Below are 19,563 nucleotides of genomic sequence, written 5' to 3' on the forward strand. Positions count from 1 at the left end.
AGAAAAGACAGATTCAAATCTGAGTATTAAACCATTTAATTCTCAAACCACTCACATGCATAATGTTCTTTTACACAGTGTTAAAATAAAGGGGAAAATGCATTTTTATACAAACAGAATTTCAAGTATACATTAATAGACTTTTCAGATTACTAACCAAGTTGCTAAGATTTCATTCACATTGTTCTTAAAGCTGTTCAACGAGAAAGCTTTTGCTAAACTGCTTTAAATATGTTTATATAAACCCATATTTTCACTCTTTCTTTGAATCTCCCTCCCCCAACCCGAGTCTCTGCCCACCCTCCTGCCCTCCCCCCTTCCCCGACACGACAGGGGTCCTGGGGCTCTAGGAGACATGCAACCCCACCAAGAACTATTGGCTTGTCATCAGGGGAAGGACAGAATCTTACAGGAGGAGAGACTGAGAACACCTGTCAAATGAAGGGAGAACAAATCTGATACTTAGAAATGACACAAATCAGGATCGTATCTTAGAGTCTTTGTGTTTTCACTTGATTTTTAATTTAAAAAATCTCAGCCTCCCACAAAACACCACCAAAGTTTCTGACAAATTGGTAGCTGTGAAAATAATCTTAGGTAGTTTTTCCCCAGTGAAACTTCCAAAATCAGGACAGGTATTTAGAATCCTTTTTCAATTTGGTGGTTCTTTTTCCCTTTGGCATGGAGTGGGGGCCACTTAAAAGTGGATATTACTTGTGTGTTTACATTAAGAAATTTAGTTCATTTCACAGGGTCTGGTAAGAGTTCTCCCTCCTTAACTCTCCTCCTGAAGTAATCTGGTTTCAGGGCCAGGAACAGCCACTCTCCTTAGGAATTAAAGTGCATTTTTTTTCGGTAAAGGGAAAGAGGGGGAGATGGAGGTTTACACTTAAGTGATAATGATTAAAGTAGGGTTGGGTGAGAGAAAATCCTACTCCTATATATAGGTATTTATAATTAAGGTCATAATAAAAACTGATATTCTTAGGAAATAAGATGCACAAAGCCAGTCTAGCACCCTCAGTGGTGCAAGAGCACTATTCTGGTTCACTGACTTTCCCGAGGCATCTTTACTATTAATGGAGTAACTGCTTCAGATGAAAAGACACAAATCTCAAACATTAGTTTTTTTCAAAGGGAAAAAACAGACTGGTAGGTTCTTACAGCTAAAAATACTCTATTCCATTCCCTTTCAGGGATAACATTTTAGAAACTGATTGTCTGTTTTAATATGAATCCTCCTTGATTAGCAAGTTGTAAAAAATATTAGATAAATTTGTTGTTTACAAATATTATGGTAGCCTTTAGAAACTTAGGAAGAGGTGGGCGTAGTTGATCCTTGCTATCAATCAATATCAACTGAGAGGAAGTGAAATTTTCCTTTATTTGATCACTACCATCAGAATCTTATTTTCTGACTAGTTTAAATGCTTTACAATTTCTTCTTGGGTTAAAAACCCAAGAGTTTCCCATAGAGAAGTAAATGCTACATTAACAGCTATACAAAGATGTGATGGGCTCAAGATGAGAAGGGGGATCTTGTCCTGGATTCTGGCCTCTGAGTCCAGTGTGATCTGCTTTTCACAGTGACCAGTGTGAAGGCACAGTGCCAGGGACAGGTAGATGGGGACAGCTGTCACCCATCATATAAGCACCATAGAGAACAGCTGGATAGATTTCTTTCAGACTATGTCCATCTGAAGGAAATCAAATTTCTGCTACATTGACTTTTCTGTCTTTGAACCCTCAGCCTTTTCTTCTCCTTTCAGAGGCAGAGCAGAGCGGGTCCCATTCAGAAATTATGAGGAGCCTGGAAACCTAAATGTTCTTCCAATGTACTCATTTAGAAAGAAATGCCAAAAATAGAGTTCTAGGCCAAGCACAGTGGCTCACACCTGTAACTTTAGGAGTCCTAGGTGGGAGGATCGCTTGAGCCCAGGAGTTTGAGACCAGCCTGGGCAACATAGTGAGACTCTGTCTCTAAAAGAAAATAGAAAATTTAGCTGGGCATGGTGGCACATGCCTGTAGTTCCAGCTACTTGGGAGGCTGAGGCAGGAGGATAGAGTCCAGGAGGCGGAGGCTGCAGTGAGCTATAATTGCACCACTGTACTCCAGCCTGGGTGACAGATCAAGACCCTGTCTCAAAAAAAAAAAAAAAAAAAAAAGTTCTAACTTTAAGATTTCTTAAAGGGAAGGAAGCCATTAGTTCCTGATGTTCTGCTACCAGATTACAAAATAATGCAATGTGCTAAAACTGTGAACAGAGATCATAGCAGATGAAAAATTAATGGACTGAGAACACATTTCTTTTGCCTATAGTTTGGGAATGCTTTTCTTTTCTTGAGAGTAGGGGGATGGAGCAGGGTGGTGAAATAGTACTCAAACTAACGTTTGTTTTGCTGTCTTAGAAAGGATTTCCTAGAGGTTTAAGAGGAATCAGCAAGCCAACCCATTAGGCAGAACTTGACCAAACTTCACAGTGCTGACAGGGAATTCCTGTTAGGGAATTTGTTTCATTCCTTGCTTAAAATATAGTACAAGTTTACGTATTTATCTTTTATCATTACTTCCCCACTCTGCTCTACTCTCCCCCCATAAAATCTTAAAATCCAGTGCAGTATAATTTGCATAAAGTTCAACAATGTTTCACAGTACTCCACAAGGTTCTTCAGTATGAAAACCCTAAGGGGGCTACTCTCTTTGGAGTCTCAAAGGCTATTGCTTTTCTACTCCACCAGTAACAGGAAGCCTTCAGCAAATTTTCTAAGGCATAGGAGGCATTTTCTCGGACACTGCAGCATTTACATGCTAAGCAAACAGCCAGGCCTTAGTGCTACTTTAATGAAATTTCACAGACTGATGCTAATTCAGTCCTCTGCACTAACCAACTTTCTCCTTGACCTACTTTTTCTCCTTGCACATATCACCTACTGAAGTTCCAACATATAAATGAAACTTTCCGTGGTATCCAGAATACTCTCAGAAGAGAGCCTGCTACCTTTGAACTTGCTCTTAAATACAAATTTTCTTCATGAGTTAGAAGTCACTTGGTAGCTAGTTAGTTTGAACAGTGGTTCTCACTATTTTAGGGTAATAAAACACTTCTCCCCTCTGTGTGAGGTTGCCACGGGCAAGTAACAAACCCATTAAAACACGTTTACTACCTGGGATGAGAAAAATGAATCTGGAACCTCATTTGGGAGTTACTTGGTTAGGTCTTTGACATCCCAGAAGAAAGATCCTAAAATGACTCATTTCACATTTCATATATTATTCAGAAATACTTAAGCCTTAACTAGTTCATTTCATTCACAAAAAAACAATCCAAGAAAAGTGAAAGTTAACTGACACTGAAATCCCACTTAGAAGACAGGCTAAGAGATAAATAAACATATTACCATCACCACAGGTAGGATCCTTCCTTTTCTCCATTAACAATGCCACCTGTTTATTTTACAAATAGAAATTGCAGTAAGCAGTTTGGGCTCTTTTAATATATTCAAGTGCTCTATTTCAGCTAGTTGAGAAATCTCCACTGAAACTACATATGCAAAAGAAAGAGGATTCTAGAGAAGGAACTTTGAAAATTTGTTTTGCTTATTTATGTGTACTTTGTATTTGGTATAGAGAGGAAACTGGATGGATGACAATATCTCCCTCCAGAATTATTCTGAGGACAAATGGATGATCCATTTTGCTACCTAAGCCTTGACCCACTGTACACTTTGAATTGAGAGCCATGCATGGAATATCAATAAAGATATTTTCAGGTCAAAGAGAACTGGATTGAGGTTATCCTGCCAATGACCACTAGGGATTACATAGGGAGTGATTCTCAACCTTGGCTGCACATTAGAATCACCTAAAGCCCAGGTTGCACAACAGACTAATAAAATGTAAATGTCTAGAGGGGGTCCTATGCAATTCTAATGTGCAACCAATATGAAGAACTGGGTCAACTAGTCCTATAATAGAAAGCATAAGGCCGGTGTTCATCCAAGCTAGAGAGAGAAAAGGTAAGATTCCATGGCTTCTGTCCAGATTTATGGATTTAACATGCTGCAATCAAACTACCTAGGCATTTTTTCACTACTTTTTAAATAAATAACTGGCTGTAATAGGAAGCAACACCAACAGTAAAGTACTGATTTAGGTAAGAAGGCTGCACCTTAAGTATGTGCTATAGCAAAAGATCAGGGGACAGGTCTAGAACAAAACTCTGGGCACAAACAAAAGATAAGCCAGAAGGAAAAATTTTCCTAAGCAGGAATTAATTCCTGGGTCTAGGATATTAGCATGGCTTATAGGCAGAGAACTACGCTACAGGTAGGAAAAAAAATAAATAGTCATGGTAAAAAGATTCATATAATTTAATTTTACCACTTCATCTCCCTACAAGATTCTTACTGCATTTGGGCAGAAATTACTGTATCAGTCATCATTTGTGAGTAATGCTTGTCTTATTATTTGGAATTTCACATTCTCTGTATCTCCACTTGCCGTATCCAAAGTCACCAGGAAAACTAAATACTTACCAGCTAGTACCTAAAATACGGGAGCCAATCTCTAAAAATCTGAAAATGGATCACTCTCTCATTTCACTTCTAACCAGAGAATCCCTGTTTAGACATTTATACAATATAATCAGTGTATTAGGGTGAAAAGCATTTCCACAAGTAGAAAGCATTCTAGGATATCAAAGGACCAACAGTTCCTCCTTAGCTGTAAGAAATATTAGAAAAGTGGGCAAGTTGACTTGCACTAGTGCCCCAAACAGAAAATTGAGTGCTACAACTGGATTTAAAGATTAGGTGGTCTGCCTGGTGGCATATTACTATTGAAACAACTTTCTGACACCTACAACATTCAGGTGAGGACATCATGACTATTAAGACAATATTGACCTTAAAAATAAGAATATCTCTCTTTGGAGAGATTAGAAGTAAAAGAGGTCATCTGAAAATCCATCATGGGCCAGGTGTGGTGACTGGCACCTGTAATCCTATCACTTTGGGGAGGCTGAGGTGGTAGGATCGCTTGAGCCCAGACTTTTTTTTTTGAGATGGAGTCTCGCTCTTGTTGCTCAGGCTGGAGTGCAACTGTGTGATCTCGGCTCACTGCAATTTCCACCTCCCGAGTTCAAGCGATTCTCCTGCCTCAGCCTCCAGAGTAGCTGGGACTACAGATGCTGCCACCACACTCAGCTAATTTTTTGTATTTTTAGTAGAGACGGGGTTTCACAATGTTGGCCAGGCTGGTCTCGAACTCCTGACATCAGGTGATCCGCCTACCTCAGCTTCCCAAAGTGCTGGGATTACAGGTGTGAGCCACTGCATCCAACCAAACCTAGACGTTTAAGACGAGACTGGGCAACATAGGGAGACTCCATCTCTACCCCCCCCCCCAAAAAAAAAAAGTTGGGGATTCAAACAAATGTTACACATCATTAAAAGGAATTAGGTGTTTTAGTCTTTAAAAACAGACTTGACCTCCACTGGCTACTCCTGCCAAACAGAAGCCAGTGGATAAAAGCAGTAAACCGGGAGAAGTTTGTGGGAGAGAGAGAGAGAGAGAAAAAAAGCACTAAACTCAAGTGTTCTGACATTGTTTGATTTGGGCAACAAAATCAAATATTGATATCTGAACTTGATAAGAATTTCAGATACTGCAGCCTCTGTATTTTGGGCCTGGCTTTCCTTTGCTTGCTACAGAAAGCTATACTCTTTCTTCAGCCAAGTGCTCAGAGGTAGAGGAGCTGAAGTGAGTATAGAGAAGAATGGGGTAGACAGTGGCTGAGGAATCCAGCTTCCTGCCCAAGGGACTACAGAGCAATCTTGAATATGCTCAGTCTCTAGTGGGAGGTAGGATATTCTACACTGACTTTTATGCCTTCACAAAATACCTTTTTCTCACATACACACATAAACTTACACACACATAGCTGGCAACTCACAGCAATATTGCAATTCACAGCAACAGTATACCTATCCCAACAGCCACTTTCAACCTAAGTTTTTTATTAATCCCCAACCCTACTCAGGTAGATGGCAAGTCAAATTTATTTTTTTGAGGTCCCTCCTTTTGCCAGGTTTGAAAACATACCTTTCACTTTTACACCTACATCTTTTTTCTCTAAAGAAAAGCTGCATTAAGTGGGTGCATTGTGTTATAACATCTTTATAAATAGAAAGTGCAAGAAATAATTTTCTTAGCCAAAATACAAAGTAACAAAAAGCTCTCATAGCCTACTATGCCAAGAATTTGATTTTTAGAATTAATGATACAGCTAACAAAATGCTTCTGTGCTACCAAGGTCACAGTAGATGACTAAATATATTTATAAACATACATGAAAAAATAGCCAAACTTCCCATAAGTTATTTGCATGAACTATCTTTAGTATACCCACTCTGGGTTCAATGCACATGCATATACAATGGAATTATATTAGTGTTATTTTTATTGTGCCAGTTTTCCAAAAAGAAAACAGACTTTTTAAAAAAAATTCGAGTTACATGATTTAAAATAATTTTTGTAAAAATATTAGAAATGCCATATACATTCTAAATATTTCTGCTATCTAACTGATAGCCATTCTAGAGATGGACTTCAGTCACACTTTTAGTGACCACTTTTTTAGCATCTTGGCTTCCAGAGGAAACACATTTTAAGCTTTGTTCCCTGCACTGCAATTCTGTTTTTTCAGTGGTTCTTAAAGAACCACTATAGTTAGGATTCTATTACTTTATAGGAAACTCAGTGGATCATCTTCAAATATGTCATAAACATCTGCTTCAAGATGTGACTAAAAGCAGAAATCTAAACCTTAAGGAATTTCTACTCACTCAGGTTGTTGTATTAGCTTGAAATGGTTTAGATTTGTGATGCTGAAAATAAAGAATAAATATTTGGTCAATCTACAAGGTTCCCTTTTTTCTGGCTTTGTTCTCTCTTGCAATTTAAGACCACATTTAAGAATTATTTAAATGAATAGTAAGAATTATTTTTCATGCAAACACCAAATGATTTCAAACTTAGATTCACAGAGAATCTATAGGAGGGCCCAAAGGGCTATAATAGAGAATGAGAGACATTTCCATAGATCATCATTAAGATTTTTCATTCCCTGGGACAATATTTTCAAAGGCTTTCTCTGTCATAAAGGGCAGACTACACCAGAGTGGATTATACCAGAGTGGAAATGTGAATCCAAAAGAAAGTTTTAAGGCCTTTAAATTTTTATATGATAAAATCTAATTAATCTTTATGCCTAAAAGCCTCAAACACTCCATCTCTGGTTATTCAAATACAAACGCCAAGGTCTTCTTTTTCCCTTTCCAGGATTTTGTAGGTACCCAAAATTAAGTCTTCAGCATTGAGTACCCCTTTATTTCCTGTATTTGTAATTGCTAAGGCCTGACCTAGGAACAGAGATCTCTTTACTGTGGTAACTGCAGATGATCAGTAGGAAGGCCACACAGCTAATGCTCCAAGGATTCATTGCACATGGACTGGATAATCTCAAACCTTTCTTAAGAAGTGTATTGATTTGGGGTTCATCAATATGGACAGTGAAATTCATTCTCTGTCCATATTTCTTCTCAGAGCAGGAACAGTCTAGTAAGACAGCATGAGTTTAAATAAGGCATCCTAAATCTGACACATCTAACCAAAAATCAAAAAACTTCAATGATCTGTTATTTTAAATGAGAGAGGCTGGTAACAACAGCCAATTTTAAAAGATTAACAACATATAAAATTGGGCGATGAATTTTCCTGTATGAAAGGTAACAAGAATGAAAGGAACTGATTCATCTTCTAGCACAAAATCATGCTGGAGGAGGTGTAGAGGTAGAGATGGGATTAAGATAAGTAGGTAAAACTTTTCACTATCTCAAGAATATGATCCATGTAGCCACCCAATAGAAACTCCTGTTGAAAGAGATCCAGCAGCCATGCAATGTTTCCATACCACAAGAGTATTCACCTATTTGTAAACTTAAAATACAGCTGGTATCTCCAAGAAATCAAATTATTTAATACTAAGCTTTCCGGGCCAGGCACGTTGGCTCATGCCTGTAATCCCAGCACTTCAGGAGGCCGAGGAAGGTGGATCTCTTGAGTTCAGGAGTTCAAGACCAGCCCAGGTAACATGGTGAGATCCCGTCTCTAAAAATACACAAAAATTAGCCAGGTGTAGTGGCACACATCTGGAGTCCCAGCTACTTGGGAGGATGAGGTGGGAGGATTGCTTGAGTCCAGGAGGTTGAGGCTGCAGTGAGCTGTGATTGTACCACTGCACTCCAGCCTGGGTGACAGAGTGAAACTCTGTCCTAAAACAAAAAACAAACAAAAAAAAAATGTAAGCTTTTTACTCCTAGAGTATTTCTAGCTCCGCATGTAGTTACCGTGGCTTCAGAGCAAAACCAGGCAAATGTTCACAACTTGGAACACAGTACAAAATGAAAATTTTGCTGTAAGATAAATGAAACTTGGAGGGAGAGGGCAGCAAATGAAGTATGCTCCAGATATTTGTCTCATTCTCCTTCTAGCTCCTTTAGTGACCCATGGTAGACATAATAAATGGTTTCTACAGCACAAACAACTGATGAATAAACACCAAAGAGTCAAGACAAAAAACAAAACAAAACAAAAAAAACATTAACACATTAAAAATAGCCCCAAGTCCTGGACATGCCTTCCATAAAGTGGTAGGGTATTTCTTCTCTCCTTAAATTTGGGCTGACCATTGAGTTCTTTTTTCCCCCCTCATTCTTGCTGTCATCTTACCATTAAGTTCTTTGACCAAGAGTACAGTGGTGGCTGTATGATAATTCTAGGCCTGGCCTTTAAGTTGACTAGATTCTTCTGCCCAGCCTTTCAGAGGCCTTAGCTGTCCTTGTAGTAAATCTGACTACCTTGATGAAGAGAACACATGGAGAGTCCTTAGACTTCATGGAGAGAAAGAGAAGCCCTGCTGAGTCCATCCTTCTAGTCTCCCCACCAAAGTGTCAGGTATGTAAGTAAGATCATCTTGGACATTCCTTCCAGACTTGTCTAACCACCTGCTGAATACCACCAGGTGACCTGAGTCATTGTCACAGGGAGCAGAATTGCCCAGACAAGCCCTTCCTGGATTTTCTGATTCACAAAATCATGATATAGTAAATGGTTGATTTTAAGTAATTAAAATTACTTAATTTTAATTAAGTTTGTTACACAGCTATAGGTAACTGGAACTCTTTCAATTTTTGCCTTGATAGTACCTCACTCACTATTAGACCTAACCACACAGGTGACTCCCTTGAATCAGTGGGCAATATCCACCGAAAATATTCACTATCCAACTCTGCTCAGAGATCAACTGCATCAGCTTTTGAAGAATCTTCTAATCACTTACTCTTGAATTACACATTCACAAAAAGCAGTACTGTTCCTGGCTACTGTATATTCCAGTCAACTTCAACTCTTGATAAGTAAATGGAATCAATATGACATCATGCAGATACTCTGGGCTTTGGAATCAAGATTGGTAAATATTGGCTCTGTAATTTACCAGTTATGTAACCTTGGGTTCATCAGTTTCCTCATCTATAAAATATGATATAATTACACCTACTAGAGGCAACTCTAGTGTTAGCCTGAGTCAGCTGTGTCTGTTTCTTCCCATCTAAAATGAGGATGTTATCTACCCTCATGGGATTGTCATAAGGATTAGATGAGTTAATCAATGTGAAGCACATAGAACTGTGCCTGGCACATAGTAAGCATTCAAAAAAAGTTAGTTATTTTTAACATTACTGTTATTACCTCATAGTATTATTGTCTTAACCACAGTTATGACAATAAAGCACTTAATAAAGCTAATTCTGTCCCCTTTTTGATCTTTTATCTCTACAGTAAAAAGTGCAGGCTTTTCAAAAGCAATACATCCCAGACGCCAACCAAGTGGGCTTAGGACTCTCAAGTATAGGAAGACACATCATGTCTAAACTATGTCTAAAACCAGTTTTATTATACAAATCCCAAGCATGTTGTCTGGTATTAAAAAGTACTTAATATTTACTTAATGAAACATTCTCTTATACATTACCTATCACTGCAGACAGGTGATTTCATAAAAGAGGAAACATGTTCCCATGAAATACCTTAACTCCTGGCATTATGGATTAACTGAAATCCTAAGATTCACAGTATATTAAATCATGGTGTAGGCCATATGAGATGCTGAATATAAAACTCTCTTAACTGAGGCTGGGTGCAGTGGTTCATGCCTCTAAGTCTAGCACTTTGGGAGGCCGAAGCGGGAGGATCAATTGAGGCCAGGAGTTCATGACCAGCCTGGCCAACATGGTGAAACCCCATCTCTACTAAAAATAAAAAAATTAGCTGGGCATGGTGGCACACGCCTGTAATCTCAGCTATTTGGGAGGCTGAGGCACGAGAACTGCTTGAACCAAGGAGGTGGAGATTGCAGTGAGCCAAGATTGACCCACTGCACTCCAGCCTGGAAGACAGACCAAGACTCTGTCTTAAACAAAACAAAACAACCCCTTTCTTAACTGGATGGTGTATTCTAGCCTCCTCAACAGGACCTATTGAGCAGACATGAAAGACGCAGGCAATAGACAGGTTTTTTTCATTAACTGCTTTGCTTTTGTAATTTATTTCCTTGTTTGAAGCTTCCAGTATTTGAGCTAATGGGCTTCTTCTATGTTAAGATGTGAGCTACTGATATATTGATAATGGTAAAAATGTCAGGTAAGAAAATTTATATACGTACCCTCTATAAAGATAATGGGGGTTTCAAGTAATATTTGCCTTCTCAAGTCACTGCAGTGTGTCACAGTTGAGGAGAAAGACAGTCTGCCTACACAGCAAAACTGAATAATCTGCACCAATATCTTTCAGGTTTTGATACTACTATCAATAATTACACACTTTGGAATGTAACATATTCAGATGTTTCAAAGTAATCATAATATCTAACTCTGGCTTATGCTGAACAAAAAAGCCTGCTTGCTTAGAAAGTAAAAAGACTGGCCCTGGGAAAAGCACCATTTAAGAGGAAGAAGACTAAAGACAGGGAAAGAGACTAGAAAATAAGAAAAAAGATAAGACTGAAAATTATCAAGGAAGTCATAATGCTTGGAAAACTCCACTGCTTTCAATAGATGCATATTTAAATTGACATCTATTACCAAGACCTCAAATAGAGTGGGATGCAGATGATTCTTTGGGCTAACAAAATCCAATTTCTTTCACAAGTCCCACATTCCAGGTTAATCAGAATCCTAGGTTAATCAGAAAAGTAATACTCCAAAATCTCAAAAACCTACTGTTACTATAGGTATAACTGCTCTAAGCCAGGGGAGATCTAACCTAGGCAAATATTCTGGAACTTTATAGATGAGGATTATCTATTACTCAGAGGGCATATCATATAAAACTTCCTAATATCCAATTAGAAAGCAGCAACTTTAAAATACCTAGTGAAGAGAGTCCCTATTATAGAAAGCTAGTTACTCACCTGAACTTCGTCTATGTTGACAGAGCTCACAACAGAATCAAACTCCCTATACTGTAACAGCATGGCCTAGAAAACTTTGTCAAGATAGATCTAATTCAAAAGTCCCTATATCATTTCCAAATGGGAAGCAATTATTCTCTCCTCTTGCAAGGATTTTTTTTTTGTTTTAGAGATAAGGTCTATGTTGCCCAGGCTGGTCCTTAAATTCCTGGCCTCAAGTGGGCCTCTCAACTCAGTCTCCCAAGTAGCTGGGATTATAGGTGACTGCTGTCACACCCGGCTTCCTGCAAGGATTTCTGTTTATTAACCCCCTAACATTTCCCATTTTTCCCACATCGAGTATAAGTAGGCTATCTGAACACTAAGAATGAACATTCACAAAGCAAACATGTAATGGTCCAATATGTATTTAGAAGAATTATAGACAATAACAGAAATGGGAAGAAATGGGAAGATAGGTCTAAAAAGAATTTGAAATCCTCAGATGTTTCATTATGTTTCAAAACATCCAGGAAAAAAGGAAGAAAAACTTGGCTTTTTACTGCTCTACGTGGAACAGAGTAAGTTTAAAGAAGTTAAAATTAAGATACATTGCAAAGGGAAAAGGTAGGGGTTCTAATCCAGAAAAACAGTACTTTGGATATGAATCAAAATACTTCTTCATAATGAAATTAGTTTTTAATCCACTTGGGAAAAAATTCATTCTTGTCACCATTATGCAAACCAGTTCAAGTTAACTCAGAGGAATGGCAAAACTTACTTACAACTAAACTTTAAAATACCGGCACCATTAAGGCAAGGACAAACAATAGGCCAATTCTAAATGCTTTTAAAGCAATGGGAATCATGAAGGAGCACAAAAAGAGTTATAAGAGGATCTAGAAAAAGTTGGCAAACTCTTTCAAGAAAACATGTATATGTGACAACATGAATTTAAAACTTCAACCAAACTATTATAAAGGCAAAATGTCATGAGTAACAACTTTAGGAGGTAATTCTTTCTTGGAGTTGGCAAATTTTTTCTAACAAGTACCAGACAGTAAATATTTTCAAGCTTTGTAGCCACGTGATCTTTGTCACAAGTACTCAACTTTGCCATTATAGTAGAAAGAAGGCATAAACAATACCTAAACAAGTAAGTGTGGCCCTATTCCATTATAATTTTCTTTACACAAGCAAGTAGCCTCAGCATTTGACCTGGAAACTACTGTTTGCTGAACCCTCATCTAATTCCGTAACCCCGATAGGGTATATTTTGCTGAGGACATCTTCTCAAACCTAGGGATTTGCCCGACAATTGCTTGTTGCTTGTCTAAATCTGCTTAGCAACCAAAGTATTTCAATATTTTAAACTCTTTCACATATAACCTAAATAAAGAGCTCAATTTCCAAAGACTAAGTTCAATTAAGACTCATTTGTTATTCCCTGAACTAATAAGTACACAGATAAGGGGAAGGACATTTTAGGAAGAGAAACAAATCATGCCTCTTGTACCTGAAAAAAAGAAAAACTTCCAGGATTCCAACTTCTTCCTGATTAAATGCCTTTCACTATGATGAAGAAGACTTTTGTCTTTGTTCAGTTTCCCTTCCATTATCCATTGCTTTCATTTAAGTTAGATAGTCTAGTCAAACAAAATAAATACAGTTTTCACCAGTTAAAAGAAACCCAATTAATGTCAAGTAACAGCTAAAACTCTGGAAAAGTTACTTCTTGACCAAAGATTATTCAGCTATTAAGAATGACATTTACAGCCAGGTGTGGTCACACGCCTGTAGTCCCAGCTCCTCAGGAGGCTGAGGAAGGAGGACCACTTGAGCCCAGGAGTTTGAGACCAGCCTGGGCAACATAGTGAGACCCTGCCTTTAAGAAAAAAAAGAAAAAAATGAAGTTCCCTACTTCACTCTGCCACCAGACCAATTCCAACCAATACCAGATGTCAACTATGAAGCCAGGGGGAAAAAGTTTTTTCTATCTTCAAACCATCTTTGGAAAACCCTGTTTCACTGCTGTAGAGGGAACTGGAAACATTTAAAAAATGACAAAAAATAAAATTTTCCTTAACTGCTCTCTTCATTCCCAAACTTTATCCTCTATGAACTAATTTACCTTTATGTATTTGAGATTAGATTTAACACTCTATTATAATAAAAATGGCATGGGGTAGTTTGCAACTTGGATAAAATAAAATTCAACTTGGTTCAGAGGTAAATACGGTTCTGAGTAAAGAGAGAACAAGTCATTAGAAGGAGCCTTTCTGCCTAAGTACAGCATTAACTGTTCATGCCAATGCTATATTTTATACTGGTATTAGAGTTCAGAGAGAATAAAGGAACATCTTAGTATGAAAATAGATTAATATACTTCCGTCTCTCTTTTTTGCTGAGAATACTGGATAGCTCCTTTGCTACTAAGTGCCACTCAATAAATGAAAACAGTCCCAGTGTTTGCAATTTCATGGCATTAAAGTACTTCATGATGATGTAGCTCTCATTGCTAATGCAGTTCCCTTCACAAGGTAACACGTGCAAGTTAAGATTTGGTAATCAATTTTCAGCATCAACCAAAGTCCATTTAGTACATCCTTAAGAGGTATCCTCTGTGCATACACCAATAGGTGTTCATTAATGTAGATAGAACATCAGTAACTCCTATGACCAACGTGTTGTTAGCTAAGAACTAGGACAATGTCACAGTGTATGTGGGTAAGAGTCTTGGACAGTTATTTAGAATAACGACATCTCTTTTAACGAAAAGGCTGAAATTGTTTTCAGCAGTTTTAATTTGTTTAAAAGCTAGCCTGCCTTAAATTTTCATGAATTTTGTGGCTCTGGCTAGGCCAATTGAGAGAACCAGCAAACATGATTGTGCTAAAGTGGTCCTAGATGACCAGGAAGCACCCTATTCACAGTATCAATATAGGAAAAGGCTATTTAAAGTGAATGAAAAGAAAAGGGAGGGGAAACCCACCAAACATTCATAGCATTTCCACAAGAATGAGATAGTCCCTACCTCATTTGTTTGTTGCTAACCCTGGATGGAGAATTGACAAATGCTGCAAAGTTTCTCTTTACAGAAATTACTGCACTTCACCTTTAAAATTTGGTAATAGTTTAAAAAGCTCCATTTTCTCACATATAATCTAAGAAACTAACAAAGCAACAAAGAATTCTTTCTCCAGGCCAAGTTCACTGGCTCATGCCTGTAATCCTAGCACTTTGGGAGGTCAAGGTGGTAGGATTACTTGAGGCCAGGAGTTCAAGACCAACCTAGGCAAATTTTGTAGAGACACCGTCTCTACAAAAAAATTTATAAATTAGCTAGACATGGTGATGCATGCCTATAGTCCTAGCTACCTGGAGGCTGAGGCAGGTCAATCGCTTGAGCCTAGGAGTTCAAGATTACAGTGAGCTATGATTGCACCACTGCACTCTGGTTTGTGTGACAAGAGCAAGACACAGTCTCTAAAAAATATAAAAAAGAAGAAAAAGAAAAACAGAACTTTCTAGCATACTATTTCTCAAAAGTAGGATGGACTTAAAGTTTTCTGGTAGGCTTAAAGGCTCCATCCAAAGCAGCATAATCTGTACTTCTCACCTCACTGCCTATTTAGTAATGGCAAAATCTGTCCACTGAAAACCTTATTACCAGTTGTTTCCCTAAGGATTTTTGGCTAATTCAACTTTACCTTTTCTATGCCACAGAGCATAGCCAGTCCCTAAAGATGGCTTTAGAAGACAGTTTTTTCCTTATCATGCTGTTGCCTAACTAAAGCGGAGGATGCACCAGTCTACGTCTCCTAAAGACAAAATACAGTTTCAATGCTGCCTTTAAGGGTAGGCTCTTATTAAATGGTAGCATCATTATCTTCCCATAAAAGATGCATTTCTATGCTTTTTCAGAAGACAAAATAACCTTTCTCTTGTGAGAGGGTGCAGCTTTATGTACATGTACAATTCTCAGATTGCTTAAGATCTACCCTTTGCATTCTAATTTCTTATCTCAAAGAAATTTCTTTATTTTCTACCCACCTTTTCACATACCACAAAGCAATCTCAGGAAAGGAGCACATGACTAACATTCTCACAGATGGTTCACCAGTGTAGGTACAACCTGCCCCTCTGCCAAATCTCTTTTACAGTCATCTATGCCTCTGCACTGAAACAATTTCTTAAACCATTACATACTTAAAAGAACCCCAACAACTAGTGCTCTGTCAACAGAAGCTAGAGATTTTTCAACTTGCACTGTAAGTTATAAGCATCCATTTGCCCGCATCCCTTAATATTCCTCCTTCTCTCACTGCATGAAAGACGGGGTATCTAAAGCTCTACATGTTTGGTAAATTCTTTCTCTCAGTGCTGGATTAAGAATCTTAGAAATACCCAGAATTACTAAAAGGGTCCCTTGAAGTTTTAAAAATCTTAGGAATGACTAAGTAACCAAACCTGATCAAAATTGATCCTTTGATCATTTATTGCAACATGATTCTGCATGATGTTTTCTGATAAGTGCCCTGTAGTATATTATTAAAAAGCAAAGCTCTTGGAGTCACCAGCTATGGTTTGCTGATGGTTGGTTTATGAATTACTAGGTTTGCAGACCCGAGACATAGTTTTAAGTGAGGTTCTTCTATATGCCTGAAAATATAAACTATTACATATGTATAAGGAAATGAAATTGTGGTTGCAGTAAGAACCATAGTGTTGAATTTCTTCAACCACAATACTGCAGAAAAAACATGTTTAAAACTTCATATAAAAGTTATCAAATATGGAGACCTGTGGATTTAAAAATACAATCCAGGCTCATTTCACTGGAAAGTGACATTTTTGATTACAATATTGCTGAACGTGAAAATAGGAGCCAAAGAGACTGGATGAAACTTTGGTAGTCAGCCTAACACATTAATTCACCTGAACTAGAGCCATTACCCAAGGATGTGTAGCACTATGGTTTACAAATACCAGTCAGGAAGTTGCAGAACGGCTCTGTGCTGTTTGATATTTGCAAAACATAAAAACACTTCCCTCCCTGCTCTCCTCTTCCTCAACACAACACTCAAGCCCCCCAAATGTAGCAGTACCTATTGCATACACTTTGCTGCTCATTTCACTCCCAGTTGCCAAGTGCTTCAGGTGATGCTGTCCACTAGAATACTGCTTCAAGATGGCTGATTATATGAAATAACCAGGCAAAGTATTAGATGCCTAGTCAGGGGAAAGATAAAGTCTATAACCTTTCAAAATAAGAACCACCAGTATTCATTTGTTTTTTCTTGAAACACAAAAATGCATCTTATGGCAGGGAAGGAAGAGGAGAAATTTCTCCTCCTCATCACCATCATGACTACCTCCTCTCTTGTGGTTGGCTGCTTCGGATGGCTGAGGCTCCTGCTGCATTTTTTAGATCCGGGCAATTATAGCCACCAAGATGATATGGACCAAAGTACAGTGTTCAAACATGACTGATAGATAAATGACCATTTATCATCATCGTTTTGTTAAAAAACCTTTTTTCTTATAAAGTTAACAAACCAAGGCTGTTGATCCCTGAATTAGAAAGTTGATTTGCTTGATTATTTTCCAAAGTGTGAGGCGGGCAATAAGAAGGGAGGAGCCTTTAGTGCTTTTGTGTATGTTGCTGATCCTCCAGTTTGGCAACATCTTGGGAGCATCTTCTGGCCTAGTGATGTGGCATTTTGTGAATCTAAGTATCAGCCCATGGCTCTGATGCTGGCTGCTTATGGCTCAAAGGGGAAGATGGTCAGCCCCCTCCCCCTGGATGTTTCAGTCTGGCCCAGTGGTGGACACAGAGCCCTGGACAGCTTCCCCAGGAGCAACTGTCTCTTCCTGTGAAGGTGACTCTTCCTCAGCTTGTCCTCGAGATGTGACAGTTGTTTCAGGGGAGATGCTGTGAGGCCCCTCCAGGGGTATACAGCCAGGGTGGTTTTTGCGAAAGTGCTGATTCAAGATGGCCTGGAAGGGGAAACTTTTGCCACAGACATGACAGTGAAAGGGCTTGTTGCCTGTGTGCTTGCGGATATGATACTCCAGCTGATCTTTCCGGGTATACTTCTTGCCACACATGCGGCAGACGAATGGTGTGATCCCCATGTGTAGGCGCATGTGGCGGTCCAGGCTTCCCTTCTGGTTGAAAGATTTGGCGCAATAGATGCAGGTGAGACGAGGGTTGTACCGGAACCACCGCTCAGATACTTCCTGCTCTCGGAGATACTCCACATAGCCACTTACTCCCATCATTGCTGATTCTTCTACCTGTACCAGGTAAGGAAAATAACCAAGAAAGAACAAATATTATTAAGCATACATATTAAAAGCAATCAAATCTATTTTTACTTGTTACTAAGATATATATGTACCTTTTTAGTGGCGGATCAAACAGAAAATTACTACCAGAAAGTAAAGATATTACCATAATAATTTTTAAAAAATTGAGACTACTCTATTCCATTACTATAAAAGAACAACACAGTAAAGTTACTTTCTGGCTGACAAACTGAATGCTTATTAAACCCCTGCTGAATGTACTATTTTACAGTAATGTGAGGAGAAACTGAGCCCACTTATACTATACCCTGGGTCCTAATCTTACAATTATATTCTAGACAATCAAATACTTAGGCAGTGCTGGTCTAACAGAATTGTTTTTGTTTTTGTTTTGAGACACGGTCTCTCACTCAGGCTGGAGTGCAGTGGTGTGATCATGGCTCACTACAGCCTAGACCTCCTCAGGATCAGATGATCCTCCCATCTCAGCCTCCTGAGTAGCTGGGACCACCGGCACGCACCACCACTCCCAGATAATTTTTGTACTTTTTGCAGAGATGGGGCTTTGCCATGTTGCCCAGGCTGGTTCTGAATTCCTGGACTCAAGCAATCTACCCATCTTGGTCTCCCAAAGTGCCAGGATTACACATGTAAGCCATGACGCCCAGCCAGAACTATCAATGATGATGAAAATGCTCTACCCCATTCATTACAGTAGCCACTAGCCACCTGTTGCTATTGAGTATTTGTAATATGGCTAATACAACTGAGTAATTTTTACAATTTTAAGTGCTTTCAATTAATTACAATTTAAATTTAAATAGCCACATGTGACAAGTGGCTAATGGCTACCATTTACTATATCAAATAGTATAGAATATATAATGGCAACATATTATAAATTGTGACATTATCATTAATACCACATTTTAATCTAGCAGTAGCTAGCTTTATAAAAATGCATACAATTTGTAGGTGACAATATTCCTCTTTATGTAAAATATTTCAGTATCATATGAACATATTATTTTCACTCTGAAGACTACTAAAGTTTAACTAACTTCAGAGTAAATTGTCTGAGGGCATGGGTTTCTTTTATCTGAAAACTGGGAGGCAGTATGAACATATTCCTTTCAATAAATTATTTAAAAATCTTGGATTTAAGGCCAGATGTGGTGGCTTATGCCTATAATCCCAGCACTTTGGGAGGCTGAGGTGGGAGAATAACTTGAGCCTAGGAGTTTGAGACCAGCCTCGGCAATATAGCAAGACCCCACCTGTACAAAAAATAACAATAAAAAATTAGCTGGGTGCGGTGGTGCGCACATGTAGTCCCAGCTCCTTGGGAAGGCTGAGGTGTGAGGATCGTTTGAGCCTGGGAAGTCAAGTCTGCAGTAAGCTGTAATCAGGCCACTGCACTCCAGGCTGGGTGACAAAGCAAGACCCCACCTCAAAAAAAAAAAAAAAAAATCTTTGGATTTAGAAATGCTTTTTTGTTCAAAATTCTATATTAAAAAAATCAATCAGAAATTATTTTTTTACCCTGAGTTAATAATGACTGACTTCTGAAGTCATTATATTAGGGGAATAAAAACCTTTTTAAATATGTAGGAGGGAATTATACGTTTAACAAAGGATAAAGTACCAATGCAAAGAGAAGAAAATGTCAAAGTTGATCTGGAGTAACTGGAGCAAGATTCATCTAGTTAGCAATTAATCTTGTGCCCGTACTTTCTCCCCT

At 38.4% G+C, this 19,563-nt stretch overlaps 1 protein-coding gene across 5 annotated transcripts in view; it reads right to left on the reverse strand.

Annotated features, from left to right (window-relative positions):
• Positions 1-20: 20 nt before the first annotated feature.
• The window catches only part of ZBTB37 (zinc finger and BTB domain containing 37), a 36,022-nt gene continuing 16,479 nt past the window's right edge, over positions 21-19,563 (reverse strand). For 4 of the 5 annotated variants that reach the window (XM_004027924.5, XM_055366089.2, XM_055366105.2 and 1 more), the window contains one exon: positions 21-17,810. In XM_004027924.5, the coding sequence (XP_004027973.1) occupies positions 17,322-17,810 (489 nt within the window). In that variant the 3' untranslated portion in view covers positions 21-17,321. The remainder of the gene's footprint in view (positions 17,811-19,563) is intronic. The other variant, XM_055366111.2, reaches the window with a different exon arrangement.

Source organism: Gorilla gorilla, chromosome 1 (assembly GCF_029281585.2).
Source record: "Gorilla gorilla gorilla isolate KB3781 chromosome 1, NHGRI_mGorGor1-v2.1_pri, whole genome shotgun sequence".
Classification (NCBI taxonomy): Eukaryota; Metazoa; Chordata; class Mammalia; order Primates; family Hominidae; genus Gorilla; species Gorilla gorilla.